Here is a 20688-nt window from a genome sequence, read left to right on the forward strand (position 1 = left end):
AAGAACCACACCGACATACTTGTGTTTAGGGGAAGGAGTGGTTTCTGTGATATGCCACCTGTCCCCGTCCCAGCACGTGGTGGCCCCCTACCTGCACTGCTCAGCCGCTAGCTACATCTTCTGGTCCTTCCAAGTCGACCTACCACTTTCCGTGAAATCTAACTACACCAGCTCATATCCACCCCAGGTCTGGGCACATCTGTGCTTATTTCAATTGCCAGATTAATCATGCTGATAAGCTTCCTGTCCACTCTGTGTGTTCCTCAAGGGCAGGATTTGTGCCCTAGGCTCTGTGCAGCAGACACCCTGACTGGCACAGAGCGGGCCCTCACAGGCACAGGATCAATGAGTGAAGGCTGGAGGACTAGCACCTACAGTGGCCTCTGTGACACTTTTCCCAGAGTCATTCATGACCGTCTATGTCACATCCTGAGACAATGCTGAAATCCATAAGAATTAAACCAGAATCTCAGCCCCTGTTCCCTCATGAGCATGGCAGAAGGAACAGCCCGATCGCACCTGCATTTTGCCCTGGGTGAGGTCGGTATCCTTACAAAGGGAGGCTCAGATTGTTTATTTTGAACCTTGGTAGGTTGGCTGAACAAAACTTTGTATCTAAAACTAAAGGCAGGTGCCGCACAGGTGCCCTAACGGAGGCGGCCTGCCCAGGGAGCAGCAGCTCACGGACTTTTCCTGGCTCCAGAGGAACAGGGCTGTGAGGCGCGGAGTCCCTGTGCTGATGGAGGGGTGACGACACTGGCCGAGGGAAAGGGCAGTTTGGGGAGCTCCTGAGCGCAGCCCAGCTGATGAAGCCACGTCAGCATATGGGGGTTCAAAGGTCAGTGAGCCAGTGGGCATGTCAGAGGAAGGAGACGCCGGAATCGGAGAGGAGGAGAAGACGGGGTGGGGGGAGGTCCTGGAGGGGAGCGTGTAGAAGTTCGGACACGATGGTCTGATTCTCCACCTCTAACGGGTGCAGTGCCCCCCACCACACCCCCTCGTGTGCGGCTGAAGTCCCGGCCCTGGCCCCTTGTTCCCTGGGAAGGGGAGACACTGAGGCCGTGGTTAGTATGGGAGGGAGAATGAAAACAGTGAGCAAGCATCAATAATTCATTCAGTCAGAAAGGGAACGAGCATGGCAGGTAATCGGGAGAAACCTCCCCTGTCCACTCAGGCTGTATATTCTCCTTGCCACCTCAGTTCCTCTGCTCACACACAACTACATTAAGGTGTTTCTATACAAGCCTATAAATCCATGAAGGTTAATGCTATGGATAGTGAAGAGCAATTAAAGAATTTAAAATAAGGGAAAAGAGTGACTCTCAGCCACTGGTTACAGAGGATTCTGAATGTTTTCCAGGGCACAAAACCATTTACGTTGCACACACATCTCCCAGATTGTGAAGCTGCTGTGCATGATCACCCATTCTCCTCAAAGTTCTAAATTTATCCACTCAGCTAAGTAAGACTGAGTCCCTATTTTACAAGGAGTAGGTCTTGAGGGATACAGTGTTTTGAGGAAGATACAGGCTCCATCTGAAGCAGGTGTCCTGTGTCCAGGTGTCCGTGATGCTCAGACCGAGGTCCCTGCCAGCCTAAGGAGTGGGAAGGTCCCTCTGCCACCAGTCCCCTTTGCCCACTCTGATCACCGTGAGGTTTGGGGGTGAGGCATCCTGCTTCGTGGTAACTGGCCCTGTGCATTCTGATAGAACCTGATGGAGCCAGATGGTTCCCCGCTGACCTGAGCTTTTAACTCAACCTTAAATTTCATTTGGGAGAGGAGTATATGCTGTTATCAATCCGAACAGTGAAGGAAAATTACTTAAAATAAATTTCAACTGGATTGAGTGCAGTAGGAGATAGGAATTGTTAATCACAACGGAGCAGAATTTGATGACGCAGGAATGATTACAAAGCCAACCCAAGAATGCCTTCAGTTTAGTTAAAAGAGAAGTGGAGGCGGAGATGTTCTGTGCATATTTTCATAATCAATACAGTGAGATGGAAGTAAGTCAGCTGAGGACAAAGGAAAAGTAGATGTTAGGGGCACAGGACCTACAAACACAACTGTATCTTACACAAGTAATTTGGTGTGGTGGAGTAAGATGGACTCCGGTCCAGCTATACTGAAGCTCAAATGCTGGACTGGCTGCTTAATAGATGTGTGGCACCTTGGGAAAATTATTTAACATCTCTGTGATACACGTTCCTCAAACTTAAGATGCAAAAAATGAGAAAACTATAAGGAATTACCGCTTGTCATGAGGATTAAATGCATCCTTGGTAAATACAAATTCCCTTTTCTGTACTTTTGTTGGAAGTAACAGGGGAGGTGGTGACAAAACATTCCTGGGAAATGGGGAATGAAAACAGTCTGTGTAAATGCATGTTCCTACCTCCCCTCTCTCCTGAAACCTGTATCCCACACATTTCAGAAATACTCTCTAAATCACAAAGCTCCATATAATAATTCAGTCTTTTTTAACAGAATGCTGAGAATATAGGGACTTGATGATGTGGCATGTGTTGCCACAAACCTCAGTAATGGCCCTAAAGCCCTGACACTGGCAATTTTCAGTTACAAACAATCACAGTCATTAGGGAGCCCTAGTTCACGGTGAATTTCCCCCTGCCTTTTCCCTGGAGGGAAAAGTATGCACCCATTAATGTGTGTCCTGCATGCCTGCAGGAAGATCCTGACCCCCATTACCATCCATCCTTATCAGAGCCACAGCTGCACAAGTGTCCCACGTCCAGGCAACTCTGGTCCAGGCCGCATCCACACTGCTGAGCTCCAGCGGGGGCACCTGTCCAGGAAGGGTGCCTCTCACCAGACCACCCGACCCACCAGCTGAACGGCACTCCATCTGCAAGACAGGGTGTTGCACAGGTCAGAGTAGGGCACACTGGGAACAGCACACAGGGTGTGCACAAGCCAAGAAGCAAAGACTGTGAATAATGCTCAGATAGATATGGATATAGATTAGACATAGATGGATATAGATCATAGATGTGCATATACATATAGACATAGATAGATACGTAGATGTGCACATACATATAGCTATAGATATACATATGGATATAGATTAGCTAGAGATATACATGTAGATATAGATTATATAGACTACAGATGTGCATATACATAGATATACATATAGGTGTACATATAGATTAGCTATAGATATACATGTAGACATAGGTTAAAGATAAAGATATATCCTGCCACCCTCCCTCCCTCCCTCCCTTCCTTCCCTATTTCCTTTCTTCTTGACTGTCCTTGCTTTCTTTCTGTCTCTCTGTGCATATATATCTATATATGCAGGTATACGTATTTGTATATGTACATATTTACATATCTAAACAGACATATATATGGGTAGATATATATATACACACATGAACATATAAACAACACTTGAATGAAAAGTATTTATATAGTAGGATATTGATCAGTCACCATATTGAGAGACAAGCTCACAGACTTAAATGCTTACCAAACTACACAAAGACAGTTGGGTAAATTGGGACAGATTTTGGACCAAAACAAGTTAATATGTGCATACAAAAGTTAGTTTCCCTTTAAAACTACCAATGAAAATGCAACAGTATGAGGGCCAGCGTTAGCCCGACCGTAGCCCCAGCTCCTGGTAGACTAGGAGGACGGCCGGACCCTAAGGCACGGGGAAGGACTTGGTTCAGAGAGGAGGGCAGCCTGACCTGCCTCCCATTTGTTTCTGCCATGACAAAGACTAGCCCCAGGGCTACCATATCTTCTGAATTGACTAATTAAGACACACATCTAAAATTCAAATATTTGGAGGCAAAATTAAGGGCCAAAGAAATCCTCTTGAACACAGTATCTGACCACACAGATCTGGTGTCCAGCCTCTGACTTCTGGTCACATAATCCCGACTCTTCAAGGCTTGGCCTTGTCAATTTCTTTCTCTGCAAAGTTTAGTCAATTTTGTTGTAGATTTCTTATATTGTTGGGAATATTTCAGTAGATGAAGATTATTAGTCAGGGGGTGATAATATCCCCAATACAACAGGAGTAGGCAGACATGGAGATGCTCTCTCTCATCAGGCTGAATGGACTTAGTCCCAGTTTCCCTTTGGAAATTGCTGTCCTGTCCTTGTTTAGCACACAACAGGCATTTAATATGTGTTTATTTGAAAAATGAAATAAGTATTTATTAGAGGCCATTTTTTATAAGGAGAATAAGAGCTGTCTCACTATGCCATCAGGTTGGAATTTTGCCTAGACAAGATTTAATTTTGCATGCAACTCCTGATTTACAAACATATCATTTACAAATTATTCATGTGAACACAAATAGCAACAACTTCCTCTGAATTGCTCTCACTGCTGCTGTCCTTATCGGAGTCACTGAGGCAGGAAGGGTGAGAAATGACAGTACGGAGCTTTCAGGTCTGCAGGTCATGAGTAAAACATGGGGCAGATACTACAAAAAACAAGAATCTTAGGGGAGCTGGGCCAGGGGCACACCCGCCCCATCAAACTACTCTTCACTCTGCCAAACATGTTTCAAGCCTCTTTATTAGCTTCTAAGCTAGAATTCCAGTCAGATTTGTCTGATAACCAGTGTCTTCTTTTTTAAAGAATAATTCTATATGGTATAAATCCGTTTTCCCTAGTTTCTAACAGCTATGAGTCACTGCACACTCGTTCAAATGAATTCCTTTCTTTCTAAATCCTGGCCCAGAAAAGCTCTCCTCAAGGGGCCTTGAGGGTGGGTGGGTTTCTGCAGAGCAAGAGGCACTCTCGAGCCTGGGGTGGGCTTAGCTGAACTTTCCCAGGGTGTGTGTCCAGGCAACACAAGGGCAAAATAGTGTGGATTCTAATATGCTTGCTAATGTTGGTTTTGGGTCCAAAAAATGGAAAGAAATCTCTCCACCTCCCCCCATGCCCCCAGCACTGCCCAGCTCCCCCACCCAACCTAGAATCCAGACCGAATAGTAAAGCCAGAGGCCATCATGGATTCCTTCTGTGTACGAGCTGAACTGGGCTGTGATCTTACTAATAGTGTCGGTTTTAATGGTACGAGTTCTGAACAACCCATTTGTTTACACTTCTGGGTCAAACGCTGCCTTTAGGAGCACCACCAATTCTTACTCGCAGTCCTAAGCCCCTAGGAGTCCCGCTGGCAGCCCAAGCCTTTGCCTTGTTTTGGACCCAGCAGTGTCCGGAACCACTGAGCCTTGGGTCTGTCCCTGCATGTCAGCCAGTTAGCACAAAGGATGCAAGTGGTTTTAACGGTTTGAGTCTCAGTGAGCAAGGAGGAAGGGAGGAAGGAGCGAGGTCACAGACGCCCACGGGCAGAGGCGCAAGCAGGAGCATCGCTGCTGGGCGGGCCTCTCAGGGTCCTGCCTGTGCTTCCTCCCCTGGGGAGTCCTGGCTGAGAACTGAGGAAACCAAGGACCAAAAAGGTGACAGGTTTGCCTGAATTCAGGATGGATGACGTCATCAGGAAGAGAATCCACCACCTGGCTGTGCACTCCGGCCTCTGGAGAAATGGGATTTATTGTCTCTGGAGAGAAAGTCTTTTTCAAAAGTGCCTGGTTTGTGTTAGGAACCTAATACACATTTCATGCATAAATAAGCAAATGACTAAATACCAAGCAAAAAAATCAGTACAGCATTCCCACAGATGACATTAAAAAAAAAAACTTCTTATAGAATACATACAATTATGAGGCCTTCAGTCTTTATATAGGCATATTCCTCTTTGGCATTTTATGCCATCACTGAAGATACCAAGTATGTTTTGTATTTTAGTGATGGGCCCAGAGATGACACGGCAAACCTCTGGATAAGTGTGCTTACCCTAAATGTGGCTTGGAACATGTAATGACACATGTAGGTGTCCACACACCAGTTCATTTCTTATATAATAAAATGACACAAAACATCTCTAGTGGACAAGATGCTTGTCTGGTTAGAATATAAAAATGCAAAACAAATATGAATGCTGCTGTTAGGAACTTTACAGTGTAATAGAAGAGAAAAAAAAGTGAATCATTATCTTTAAAACAAGTTAGAATAACTGATGGCCTTTTTTAAGTATTCCCCCAACCTTCTTGAGGATATTCTAAACTGTAGCGTCTCTCCTACTATACTGGTATATGTATTGATTTTTCTAACCATCAGTCGGACAAACAAAATTGCCTTCAAAAATAAATGTTTTAGTATTTACCATTGTTTCTAAGACGGCTAATTTTTTTTATTATTATTATTATTTTTTTAGATAATTATTTTTTATTGAAGGGTAGTTGACACACAGTATTACATTAGTTTCAGGTGTACAACACAGTGATTCAACATTTATATACATAATAATTCTAGGTACCAGCTATCACCATACCAAGTTGTTACAATATTTTGACTATATTCCTTATGCTATACATTACATCCCAGTTACTTATTTATTTTACAATTGGAAGTGTGTACTTTTTTTTTTTTTGTGAGGGCATCTCTCCTATTTATTGATCAAATGGTTGTTAACAACAATAAAATTCTGTATAGGGGTCTCAATGCTCAATGTATAATCATTAATCCACCCCAAGCCTAATTTTCATCAGTCTCCAATCTTCTGGAGCATAATGAACAAGTTCTTACATGGAGAACAAATTCTTACATAGTGAATAAGTTACATGGTGAACAGTACAAGGGCAGTCATTGCAGAAACTTTCGGTTTTGATCATGCATTATGAACTATAAACAATCAGTTCAAATATGAATATTCGTTTGATTTTTATACTTGATATATATGTGGATCCCACATTTCTCTCTTTATTATTATTATTTTTAATAAAATGCTGAAGTGGTAGGTAGATGCAAGATAAAGGTAGAAAACATAGTTTAGTGTTGTAAGAGAGCAGATGTAGATCATCAGGTGTGTGCCTGTAGATTATGTGTTAATCCAAGCTAGACAAGGGCAATAAAACATCCACGGATGCAGCAGATTTCTCTCAGAACAGGGGGGGAGAGGTTCTAAGCCTCACCTCTGTTGATCCCCAATTTCTCACCTGATGGCCCCCCTGCGACTGTGCCTGTCTTAGGTTGTTCCTCCCTTGAGGAATCTTACCCATCTAAGACGGCTAATTTGCCTGAACTCTATAACTCTGCTCAGCAGCTACCTAAGGGAGGTCTAATCATATAACAAGAAACCAACTGCAATTCCCCTCTCGAGATCTTAGATCAGTATTTCTGGAAATGTCATTTCTGACACTAACAGGAATGATCTGGTGCGCTTGTAAGAACACGGGTTCACAGAGCCTATCCCCAGACAGGTAGTGGAGCTGAAGATTCTCACCTTACCATCCTTACCAAATGATGCTGGAATGTCACACACTAAAATTTTGGACTCATTGGTTAGAAGGTGTGAACCTTACTCAAAATGTTGAAACAACACCTTCTGTTTTTGAAGAATTCTGACTTAATGACACTACATATTGCTAAATACAAATGATCTATACAGTTTTAGTTTTAATCCCATTATCAAAACACATGCAATAGGTTATATCAGTTCCAGCTAAACAAAGATACAATGAAAGGAGGAGAAGAGTAAAATACCTAGGAAAAATTAAGTTTAAGTTGTAACTGAGGAAAAGGTCACTGAGTTTATACCAATTTCGTCCCTTCTGCCTGTTCCAATGTAAATCCAGCGGGCGTGCCTCTGAGGGTGCCGGCCTTCATGTGGTGCCCTAGAAGGCTCCCCAGACAGGTCTCCCGCACAGCTGTCCATCCTCATCCCACTGCCGTTCATTTCTCCAGTAAACTCTGCCATGCCTCGGAAAGATTAGGAAGGTCCAGCTCAAGTTCTCTGAACATTTTTCTACTCTGATTCAAAAAAAAGTCGCACTTCCCAGTTCCTGTGTCAAATGGCCCCCACGTCCCCTTTTCACTTGCTGATCAGAAGACAGTGAAGCTGCTCCTCCAATCCGTTCCAGTTCTCCACTTGTCTGCTCACTGCCCACCGCTCGCCCACCCCCTGAGCCCTCAGGGCCAGGACTGGTCCCACGCACAGCCCTTCAGGGGGCCTAGCACTTGTGTGTTTTCCATTGTCCTTCCTCGATGCTTTCTCATCTATACTTTTACATAAATGCCCAGAAAGTCAAGACTCCTCAGCTCAACATCCTTTGCTGAATTGCTTGGTGGGCATGCCTGATCCAGCAGTATTTCCCAATACTTCACAAAGCCTGAAGGAATTATTGTTATTCTATATGTATGTGTATACAAACATATATACACAAAGTATTCATACATGCATATTCCCCAATAGCTGCTGAACATTTATTAAAAAGGCATTCAATCATTCAATAAATTGTGTGTTAAATAAAGTGAGAAAGGAGTAAATGTTGCATTGCTGATCAAAATGCCATTGTGATCAGTCGTGATAATAAATCCCCCCCCCCCCAGTCATGGTTCCCATTTATCAGGACAACACCCTCACAAGGGTTTATTTACAGCACAAGTCTTTCAACCACATTGTAAATTCCCCCTGACGATCACATATTTTGTGGGAATCTTGGTGTTGAAAACATGTAACAGAAGGGGAGAATGTTTGCCTGAGGTGCTCAGTATTTCCTCATTCGACCAGCTAATGACAGATTACTGCAAACAGATAAGTGCAAACTGCAGAAGGTCAGAAATAAGAAGGCCCTTTGGTGCCTGAGTGTCCCGTCTTCTTGCCCTTCTCTCTGTTCTCTTTCTGTCCATCTCCCTCCCTCCCTCTTTCCCTCTCTCCCTTCCTTTCCCTAACGTCCATGCCTCTCTTCCCAACATTGTTTTTACTTCTCCTGTCCCTTCTTCTCTCCTCCACCCCTTTGTTTAGATCTGTCCCCAACACTAACTCTTAATTTCTTTTTTTTAAGAGTATAAACACAATTTCAGATACAAGAAGAAATGACCATAATTCTGTCAACCATGTTCACTGATGGTTAATAGACATTACCTGGTTACAGTTGGAAAAAAAGAAAAGAAAGGAAAGGAAAAAAAGAGCCCATGAATCAAGTTTTCCTTCATATTTTTACAGGTGAGCGAATGCGGGAAAGAGCATGAAGCACGCAGAGTGAGTCTACTTTGCACAGTTCTAATGAAGAAACAGAACCCCTGTTCATCTATTTCTGCCCTTGGAACGTAACTTACGTCTGTAAGTCTCACATTCGTTAGAGGCCAAACCAGGCACAGGCAGAAAGGTGATGGAGCCCACAGATCACACCCGTTAGGAAGTGCTGGGACCATGCAAGGCAGCAGAAGACGAAATGGACACCGAGCAGCTCTTCTGATGAATAAAATATGAAGAACTTTGCAATTACGAAGACCAGAGACAAGTGGCCAGAGGATCATCAGCATAATGACAGCTATAAAAATAGGATTTCATGCCTGCATCTCCTATTTCACATCCTCAAATCTGAATAACATTTATTAACCACTCTCCTGTTTTTTGGTTATTTGCAGGTTATATAACAAAAAATAAAACAAGGCTATGAGTTTCCTGCCTTCAAGGATTTGCTGTTCCATGATAGCCCACAAAGGTCATTTAATTATTCTGAAAGATACTCTACAATCTGAAAAATATATGAAAGCGGTAATTTTGGTTTATGAGAGAAATATGGTATTTAAAAGAAGACTGTATATTTTTAAAAACTAGATAAAATGACCAGTTTGAAAACCTGATTAGCTATGTGTGTCAATCCAAGGTAATTTTCATAAATAATAAAACAAAAACATTGGCTAGTGTTTACTAGGGGCTCACGATGTACTGGTTGCTATGTTTCCACACCCTGAAAGGAGGAGAGCAAGAAACAGGTCACACGAGGTTGGCAGAAACATCCCTAAATTCAGGGGTGGTTACCCATCATTATGAGCCAAGCTTAGATCAGATTACTCAGTAAAGGATTACTTAAAGATATGCCACTTATTTAAATATAGGATTACCTGGTCATCCTTCAAGTAACAATTGAATATATGTATTTGTAGATGTATATGTCTGCGTACACACGGATGTCCGGTGCACATACTAGATATTCAATAACTCTTTAAATAAGAATTGAATAAATACATATATTTGTTTGTAAATATATATGTACATGCTCACACACTGTCTAGTGCACAACTCAGAGTACTATTCCACTTGTAAGGTATAGCAGTGCCCTTAATGATAATTCCAATACAATTCCTCAAAAGATAGAGTATTTTACCTAAGATCGGAGACAGGATCATTACCAGGAAATCTGTAGCTCTGTTGTTCACAGCCAGGTATGTTTTATCAGATAACGGGATGCAGCGCTCTGCCCTCTGAGAAGTCACTTTGTTGCTGTGACAAGGAAAAGCTGAGTGATTGGAAGATAACCTGATACCTCCCATCTAGGACTCAGCTTCAGGCTGGCAGACCTACTCGTCCTCTCCCACCAGGACACACCATGAACAGAGGCTGGCTTGTAGGGTCTCAGTCAACAGGAACAAGTCAATTAAAGGGTCTTTCAGATGATAGGGACAGCTAATGCATGGCTCACTGCTCTTAGAAGCCTAGAATCAAATTAGAGAAATGAGTACATAATCAAAGCAAAAAATAAAAATTAAAAACTTGTGAGAGTTCAAATACCTAGGGTGCCTAACTGGTTTCCTTGGTTTCACTGGAGATGGTAATTGTAGGTCTGGCTTTGGTTATGTAGCTGTATTCCTATTATGTTAATGTGTGTGGACAATTTAATTAGTAGTTTAAAACCTATACATGCTTATGTTACTCTACAAGAAGATATGTCAAAGAAATAATCAATCTTCCCATGTTTTCTTCCATCTGCTACTTCTATAGCTTTTCTTCTTCCTTCCTAATTACAACCCTTAAGTAGGATTCGTGTCTCATATCAAAATTACTGAGTATCATAATTCTTCCAAGTGGTAAAGATACTTTAAGACAAATGCTGGGCATAGAAGCCACAGAGCATAAATCTGCAAAGAAGTAAAAAGCTAACCTTTTCAAACAATATCGCTTCTCTGTCACTTACCAACTTTACATTTCCCTGTATGGCCCCGGAAGATGACTGGTTAGCCAGAGACGGGTAAGATTCCTCAAGGGAGGAACAACCTAAGACAGGCACAGTCACAGGGGGGCCATCAGGTGAGAAATTGGGGATCAACAGAGGTGAGGCTTAGAACCTCGTCCCCCACCCCCCTGTTTTGAGAGAAATCTTCTGCATCCATAGATGTTTTGTTGCCCTTGTCTAGCTTGGATTAACACTAAGTCTATTGGCACACACCTGATCATCTACATTTGCTCTCTTACAGCACTAAACTATGTTTTCTACCTTTATCTTGCATCTACCTACCACTTCAGCATTTTATTAAAAATAATAATAATAATAATAAGGGAGAAATGTGGGATTCACATATAAATCAAGTATAAAAATCAAACGAATATTCATATTTGATCTGATTGTTTATAGTTCATAATGCGTGATCAAAACCGAAAGTTTCTGTTATGACTGCCCTTGTACTGTTCACCATGTAAGTACTTATTCACTATGTAAGAACTTGTTCACCATGTAAGAACTTGTTCGTTATGCTTCAGAAGATTGGAGACTGTTGAGAATTAGTAGGCTTGGGGTTAATTAATGATTGTGCATTGAGTCCCCTATACAGAATTTTATTGTTGTTAACAACCATTTGATCAATAAATATGAGAGATGCCCTCTCAAAAAAAAAAACTTGTGAGAGTTAACTGGTTTCTAGGATACTGCAAGTCAAGCAAGATCTAAGATATAGGACTCATTTCTGTGATGTGGAAAATCTCTCAAAATAGAGGGTATTATTGCACCCTAAGGGTCTCTGGTTGTTCTGGATTTGTGAATAACGACTATTGTGTTTTCATCAAATGTTAGCTGCCATAGATCAGAAGATATGCCACTATTTTATGTACCACCAAGAAAGAAAACTGCCCTCAGCTCCACTAAAACACACCACTGATTGTAACACTCATTCCAATTTCAGAGATATTAAAAATGAAAAAAGAAAGTTGGTTCCAAGTATGTGTCACATCAAGCTGCCCATGACTCATTCCATCTACATTAATGCTCATTTTCATCTCAGGATTTGTATTTTGAATGTTGCACAAGGATAAAGAGTAATGTCTATAATAGGTAACAATCAGAATTATAATAGTTTTCTTATGAACAATAACCACTGTTCAGTTTAAATTAGACATTTAACACAAGTATTTTATTAAAATATTTGAAGATCAGGGTTCTCAAATAAGAAATGGGGATACATGTGGTGACTTCAAAAGAGGGCCTGAAAATTCTCTGACACTCCACTTCTTTTAACTCGAGGTGGGCTTGTTCCTGCAGTAAGAGGACACCCGTCACTGGGTGACTCGCAGGCGATGTCTCGGCAGCGCTGTGCCCCCAGCCCCCGGAGTGGGCTCCCCCTGCTGACTACTACCTGGAGGGCTGCAGTGCTCCCCTGCCGTATGCCAACGACGTGAGGGGCCTGTCCCAGAGCCCAAGAACACCCTTCTATTTGGGATTTGACACAGGGTAACGGAAAACAGCTTATTTTACAAATTGGATTATAAATATCATTTAGCTTAGTTTAACATGCAAATCACAAAAAACATTCAACTCTTCTTGTCTAGCTTACCAGGGTTCCAGAAAAGACCAGTTTCCCAGAAGATTCAGAAGGACTTAGAATCATCTTAGAGTTTCTAGCCCAAGATATCCATGCCTCACATTTTGCTAGAACTCTGCTCCTTCCGTGGAGCTTCCTTTGATCAAGTCAGCATAGAGATCGGCCAGGTATATAGCACTTTAGTGGGAAAAAATGTGTATGTAATAAATTTCTATATTCTAAACATACTTCAAGTTCCTGGAGAGAAAGAGAAAGGTTATTTGCATCTATTCATTTCTTTGATTTCAGATGGTTTTCAAAAAGAACATGGTCAAATATTCATGATAAAGTATAGATTAGGATTGTCCTAATAACAGAAAACAAAATTATGGAAATAATTACTTTTCAAATTAGATTTTGGCAGTAAAAGAGTAAAATAAAATGCCATAATTTTTATATTTTTTTCTCTCACAAGAAAGAAGGATTCTCAACAGTCCTCAAGGGAGATAAAAATGTTTTTGAACACTGAACCTGGAACGTGAGTTCTCTTATGAGATCCTCTGAAAGACACACAAGGAATCTACTGGAAAATGTCCTCAATAGCATCCCCACTGTACAGGAGAGACTTTGAACTCCACATGGAGGAATTTCTTGGAAGACTTTATATGGAGGTATTTCTGGGAGACCCTTTGGGAAAAGCTGAGGGGCTCATGTTGCTAAGACAATGGGCCACAGAGGAGAAGTAGCCTTCACAGGTAGTTCTAGAGAATGACACCACAGGGCAGCTGGCTGCATGGCCTTCCCGTGAGCCCCCTCCCCCAGCACCACTTTGCTGAGCTGGGCTGTGAGTAAGGGCTTGGCGGGAGGACAGGGTGAGGATATGTCCTTTGACAAGGGCCTGTGATATGCAATGTGCCTGTGAATCAGGTCCCAAAGTTTAGAAAACAGAGGACACAACAGAGCCACAATCCACCTATGTGTTCCAGCTGGGCTGGCGTGGCGGGAGGGCTGGACTCTCCATTCAGTCACCACCCTTCACATCCCCACACATCACTGTCCAAATCACTGTCCAAATGAGGTGAGCAAGACAGGAACTCAGAAAACGTTTAACTGACTGACGATACGTGTAATTATTTCTGACTCTCTGTACGTGTTACGGGCTGCACTGAGTCCCCTTCCCCAAATTCATATGTTGAAGTGACAACTCTGAGCACCTCAGGGCATATTCATATACGGAGATAAGGTCTTTAAAGAAGCGATTAAGTTAAAATGAGGCTGTTTGGGGGTGCCTAGGCCAATGGGACTGGTGCCTTCATAAGGCTCCTCCCACTGAAGACACACCAGGGATGTGCATGCAGAGTGCAAAGGCCGCGTGAGGGCCCTGAGGGGCGCATCTTCAAGCCAAGAGGGGAGGCCTCTGTGGGAACCCCACCCTGCCCCCACCTTCATCTTGGCCTTGTGGTCTTGAGAACTGTGAGAGGGTAATTTCTGATTTTAGGCCACCCCATCTGTGATACTTTGCTGTAGCAGCCACAGAACACAAAATCAGGGCCATTGAGAAATCCCCCCAGGTTTTGAGTTTTTGGATTTTAAAGCCCCTAATACACTGAAGGAAAATACCAATGGCCCCTAATTACTAATGGAAACAGCAGTATCACGGACAGCAAAGGGGAGACGAATGTGGTCAGCCAGTTTGTTTTTAAGAGCTAGTAACTGTGATGTCCTCTGTGCTTTTGCTTTTGTTCGGTCTGCCTGTGTGTTCCCAGCACCCTTTGCTGGAATCTTACAGGCAAGCTAAGTGGAAATGCGCCTGGCAATCCTGAGTACTGAGGTGTGGACCCCAGTGGGGCAGGGAGCTGGTGGGGGCAGAGGCGGGTGTGGGGCGCATGCTCTTCCCTCTGCCTGACCGGATCTGGATGGGCCATCTGCACACCCTGGTCGGGAGGTTAGTGCCGGGAAAGGATGGGGACAGGAGCAGGCAAATGTCCCACTGTTAGGGTCCAGGCTTCCGAGGCTTCCCCAGAGAACAAACTACACAGGCATAGAGATGTAAATTCAAGCAAAGTCTTTATTCAGCCAACTAGTTGGGGTCCAAGTCAGCCCGAAGCAGCGGGTCTCAACAAGGACCCCGAGCACTCAGAGCCAAGGGTTTATATAGCAATTTCAAAGCACTTAACTCATAGCAATTTTCTATAACTATACATTATTCTTGCAAGACATATATCCTGGGGTTAAGCAAGGGCAGGGTAAGACTACTCCTCAATGGTTAGGGAGGTTCTGCACGATAAGCTTGGTATGTAAGATTTACTGACCAAGGTTAGCTGACCAAGGGTCACAGCTGCCCACCACCCGGTGCTCATGATTAACTTGTTTTTCAAGGCCTTACTCAGTTCCAGTTTTTCTTTCTAAGTCACATACTCAGAAAATGGCTTCTAGGCCTTTAAGATGGCTATGCTTATGCTAACCTATTTCTATTCTTACACCACAGGATGTGCCACGTCACTATTTAGGTTGGTAGTAAAGAAAACATTTTGCCAACTTAGAGTATATCAAAAAAGAAAAATACGTAAGGGTTCAGTAATTCTACTCTCAATATGATCTGGTAAAATGTAGATTACTCATTAGCCTTCAAAGAAATTAAGTATCTTATTTTCATAGCCAAAGGGGTGTAGGCACAAAAATTGATATAATTCATCGTTTTTGGGGGGGGGGAAATCCCCACAAATGTATCTTCTATAGCAAATTGACTTAAAGTTGACATTTTAATTTCTGAATTTTGTTGTATTCTGTATTTTTAAGGACGTAGCAAGCCTTGTCCAGGGGAAATGAAATTATTGGCTCTACCGATTCTCTCTCCATGTCCTATGATCTGGTTTCTACTAAAAACAGCTCTAAGAGTAGTAGAGTTACCTGAAAATTTAAAATACATTTTAAATATTCATTTTGTGTGTCATTTGAAAATTGCTGATTGAAAAAGAATAGTTGTTTCCCGAAACACCACCGGCTGCTGAGTCATTTCTGATTCATCAGTTGCAGCCTTTAAATTCAGGATAGCTGAATGGGAACTGGGAGCAACAAGCAGATGTGACTCCAGCTTCTGCCGGGGAAACGGGGACACATGTTTTCAGGAAATATTCAAAGGAGGAAACCACTAGGTTTGTCAACAGCTTTAGGGACAGTATTTAGCAGCCAAAATGCTTCAGATACACACTCTGAAAACAATATATTAGTCAACATAAGACATCCAAGCAGCTCAAAGCCCTCCTCACAGCTGAAGGAGAGAAGCTCAGTCCTAAGGATGGCATGGCGCTAAGGGGCATCAACACAACCAGACGTCCTGGGATCATGGAAGGGCAGACACAACACAGTCCGCAGGTAATTCAGAACTGGCCTTCAGTCTTGAAAGCCTCCCTCCCACATCCTCCCCATGGCTGCTTTGGCAATCCCTGACAGTCTCCCTGGACTGAGGATCCACTCTGTCTTCTTTCCCCAGCACTTCCTCCCACCCCCCAAATCATCTGTTTCAGGCAAAGAAAATGACCAGCAGCCCTGCACCAGAATCCTCACCACTGGACCTTCGCTTTGAAGACCAACCCCTAAATCTTAGCCATGTATTCACCTAAATACTCGATAGAAATGCCAAATGAAACAAACTTCATTGGCAATAGTTTTAAAAGTCTTACAAATCTGCTTCTAAGGATCTTTTCAACAATTTCTTGATAGAAATATCCATCATGGTATTATTATTCAGACTAAAAAAATGAGATGTAATTGAAGTTCCTTCACTAGAGGGATGATTAAACGAACTGGTATAATCACATGATAAAACACTATGCAGACACAGAAAATCACTATATGCAAGAATTTCCCCAAATTTCTATTGTAAAATTGCAATTTGGAAAGAAAATTAAAAGGACATGCAATTTGAAAATCCCTTTTGATGAGTCAGGAAGCAGAACAAAGGTATCCCCTCCACTTCCAGGCCCACGCTAGGCTTACTGCCCAGTCAGGCCACTCTTTAGGTGTGTGTTACATTTCTTTATAGATGCTATGCACTCAGAGACAGAGATTTTGATTAATTTATTTGTTCAACATTCCTTTCTGTTAAGCATAGTGTTAAAAATCTTTGCATCCCCTATGGTGTGTGCACATCACAGGGGACAACGAGGACTTAAACACCACTTAGACATATATCATTTGCTAGCAACTGTAGGAGGTGTTTTGATACATCATTCTTTTTAACCCTTTTCATGTCCTATAAAGGGTGTTTCATTACTTTATAGCTGGCGAGACTGAGGTTCAGGGAGGTTAAGCAATTGACCCAAACTAAGAAGAGAAGAATCTGGCCAGGCCAGAGTCTACCGGTCCTCGTACCCAGGACAGGCCCTCTGGTCTCTTGCTGAGAGACAGTCAGCACCCTGTGCTCCATGAAGCCACCGGCTTGACCTTTAGTAAGTCCCTGTCCTTCCTTTAAGCCACTGACCTCATGTCACTCCCTTAATGTCCCCAGGGCCTAGCAAATGTGTATGTTTGGTCCCAAAGGAAACAGTAGCATATTAAATGCAATAGTAGGTTTTTTGTTTGTTTTCCAATAAATGGACAGCTTGGGCTGTTTCCTTTTTTTCCCTTCCATGATTTATACACTGACACACGGTGACACAGCCGGCTGGAAAATGCCACAGAAAAATAAACAGGGAGAAAAGGGGTCAGGGAAACTCACTGACAGTAACTTCTACTGAAAAACGGGGAGTTTGCTGGATTGATTTTTATTCTTTTTTTCTAGGTGGAATGGTGAGCTTATGAAGTGAAAGTAGAAAAAGTCATCTTTCCCCAATACCAAACCCAGATAGGATAGTTTCCTTAGTCACAGAGGGGAAGCTTAATAAACAGTATTTTATCTCTGTATCTTTACATTTGTCTAATTTTTAAAGTTTTTATATTCCACATCTCATCTGGTCAGAATGAGGCAGAGTTGGAAGTGTGCACATTGAGGTGAAACTAAACAGCTGTCTGCTTTACATCTGCTCATCTTCTAACTTGTTTGGTACAAAATATGAAAAAACGGTGTGGAGAGACTGTAATAACACCACGTGATTAGTGGCATCATCACGCCATGTGGATAAGCTGAGACACAAACTGCAGCACTGTTTCCAGGACTCGGCAAGTGATTTGGGACCTCGGGCACCCATGCTACAGGGAGGAGCTAACTTCTACCACAGGACGATCCATCCTTATTTACCGTCAAACCTTGTGTTAACATGTTTGCATTTGTATCCATTGGCCAAGCAAACGTGAGTGTCAAGAGGAACAAGGTGGCCACCTGTGTTGAAGGTAAGGGTGACCTGTGGAAACCCCGTCCTCATTCTCCCTTAAGTTTCACAATCCACTTAAACCAGCACGGCCTACGTTGTCGTACCAGATTCCCCAATATTCTGCAGAGGTTGCGTCTACGTGCGAACTACAGCAACATTATGTATAGGTGTCGTCCAGTGATGTGAACTGCAGATTCCAGGGCCTTATGTCACAATGACTGAATCAGAATCTGGGATACAGCCTAGAAATCAGTATTTTAGCAAGCTCCCCAAATGATTCCACACCACAGTTTGTGGGACACTGTCAAGTAAATGCTTTTGTTCACAATCACCTCTGTTATTGTCTTTGGAGGCAATATTTCTGGAGACAACTGAGACGTGTCATTCTATGTCCATTGAGTGCCTCCAGTCCCACTATGTACACACTAACATTGACATTCCACACTACTCAGATTCCCCTAAATGTCTGAATGATTCAAATTCCATAATTCCTTTCGGAAATGAAACCCTCTCCTAGGGTAGAAATGATGCCAATCGGGCAGTGTGCAGCCTCTGAGCTCCATGATGGCAAGCTCGGTTCACAGCCTACCCCCCACCCCCCTGCCCCTGTGAACCGCAGTCCTACAGCAAATCAAACTGGATTCCAACCATTTTAATTTTCCACCGTCCTCTGGAGATGGCATCGCTCACTATCCTGGTTAAAGGAGATGGTGCTCTTTGATTAAAATAATTATATAGCGGGAGCTTGGCCAAATGAAAATAAAGTGTGGGGGACGGTCGTCGAGAGATTTAGAACTGTAGAAGAGATGAACACCAGGGCATTTAGGCAGGGGTTGGTTATGAGTAACAGGGAGAGATTAGACAAAGGAGCGCCTACTGCATACCACAGAAGCTTTGCCAGAGTGGCTCTATTTTACAGGGGATGATTTCCCAGGAGAGGAACATTTATCCACATGTTGCTGGAAATTGCAGAGACCAACAGCCTAATTTCACTTCCTCTCATCCTAACTAGTTACCACCCCAGAAAAATCTATCAGCTCATCAGTACCTATTTACTCTTCATCTTGTAGTTGCTTATTCTAAAAAAATGTGTATATGTTTGTATTTTCTCTTCCCCTTGGCATCCCCGAGATCTAACGTGGGTCTTTACACAGCAGGTACTCAACTGCTGTTTAAGTATGGAAGGAATAGAGCGAATATGAGTTATCACTTCTCTTAAGTGGTTTATAGTCTAATGTAATTAAGAACTAACACACATTGATAAGAAAATAGCCTAGAGTTTTCAGGTATTCCATAAGTAAATTTCCCAAATGATAGAGGTAGATATTTTATCATGCAATTTCAAGAAATAATCATCATAGTAATATTTTTATAGCAACTTTTAAACTGTGTGAAGCTTTCTTAAGTAGAATGTGGCCCAAAAGATTCAGGGTCATTACTATGAGCAAGAAGTGTATGTACTGGGGTTTGTTTAAATATTTAGAGCTACTTTCATTTTCCACATTATTTTGATCATTTTCCTTGTGGCGGTTATGAAAGGGGCTCAGCAGTAATGGGAAGGTGATTTAAAAATGAAGAACTGCCCATTGGGAAGAGAAAAAAGAAGAGAATAAATGGAAGAGTACAGCTTTTTTTCCCAGCGCAATCTTTAAAAAGCTAAGAAATCACAGGAGTTAAATCAAAGCATACCTGAGCCTGAGACTGATCACAGGACTTTTGATCTCATAGGATTGGTTTTAGATGAGTCATAAACTTGTATTCCTGATAGGTTCTTATATATTTAAATGAGAGATCACCTTTGATAGAATTAAGCTCATAAAATCTGTATTTTGAGAAGAGGACTTGGAAGTCATTTTTTGAATCTGCTTATTTATGTGCATGTCCATCTTCCCCTATCAGACAAGGTGACAGAGACTGGCTAACTGTCCCCCCATATATATTCTTCCTTTCCAATAAAAATGGCATTTTTAGGAAAGAACAGTCACCCAGATATTGTCTGTCTAATGTTTCTTTACAGCTCTACAAAGCCCTGTGACTAAGCTCTAGCTGTCAGAATGTGCGTAGAAATGGGGTGCATCCTTTAAAGGGCGGGGCCACCCCTTGCTTCCTCCACCCTGAAGCCTCTGTGCAGACACGGTGGTGAGGGACCCAGGTTCATGCAGAGAAGTTCAGCTTCTCGGGGACGGCACAGCAATGAGAAAGGAGTCTGAACTGAAACACCCCGGGATCACTGGAGAGACATAAATGCATCTCATGCTCAAGACGTTGCTGTTTTGACTTTTTATTTCAGCAGTCAAATGTGTTTTCCAAGAAGATCTAAATATTGAGGGCCATTTCTAATGTCTCCCTCGCGTCTCTGTGGCCCAGTGCCTGAAAGCACAGCAGGTACTCAAACTGAGGCCCAGGGCTCGGAGCTCAGACAGCTCCCTCCTCTGTGAAGTGTCCAATAAGCTCAGCTGTCCTGTGTATTTGGCCAAATATGGAACCCACCGTGCATTTCTGGAGCAATAAGCTGAATATTTTTGCCTCTTACTAGTTTCCTACTACCTTGTTTTATTTTGCATCTAGGAGTCTTATCTTTCTTCATCTCTGTGAAATTGTATTTTATAATTTTTCTTCAAAGTTCACAAACAGAATGAGCTGGATTATGCCTACAAGGTCAATGGAACACTTTCTACAAATCAAGAACATGCCTTTGCAAATCGTCACAAATCAGAGGTTTCTCCAGATTGTTTCTAGATTCT

General features: G+C 42.5%; 1 protein-coding gene across 2 annotated transcripts in view; it reads right to left on the minus strand.

Annotated features, from left to right (window-relative positions):
- The window catches only part of LOC118968766 (contactin-associated protein-like 3), a 191894-nt gene that overhangs the window by 60927 nt on the left and 110279 nt on the right, over positions 1–20688 (minus strand). For both annotated transcript variants that reach the window (XM_073218949.1, XM_073218950.1), the window contains exon 2: positions 2711–2867. In XM_073218949.1, coding sequence (XP_073075050.1) covers positions 2711–2867 — 157 coding nt within the window. The remainder of the gene's footprint in view (positions 1–2710; positions 2868–20688) is intronic.

Source organism: Manis javanica, chromosome 12 (genome assembly GCF_040802235.1).
Source record: "Manis javanica isolate MJ-LG chromosome 12, MJ_LKY, whole genome shotgun sequence".
Classification (NCBI taxonomy): Eukaryota; Metazoa; Chordata; class Mammalia; order Pholidota; family Manidae; genus Manis; species Manis javanica.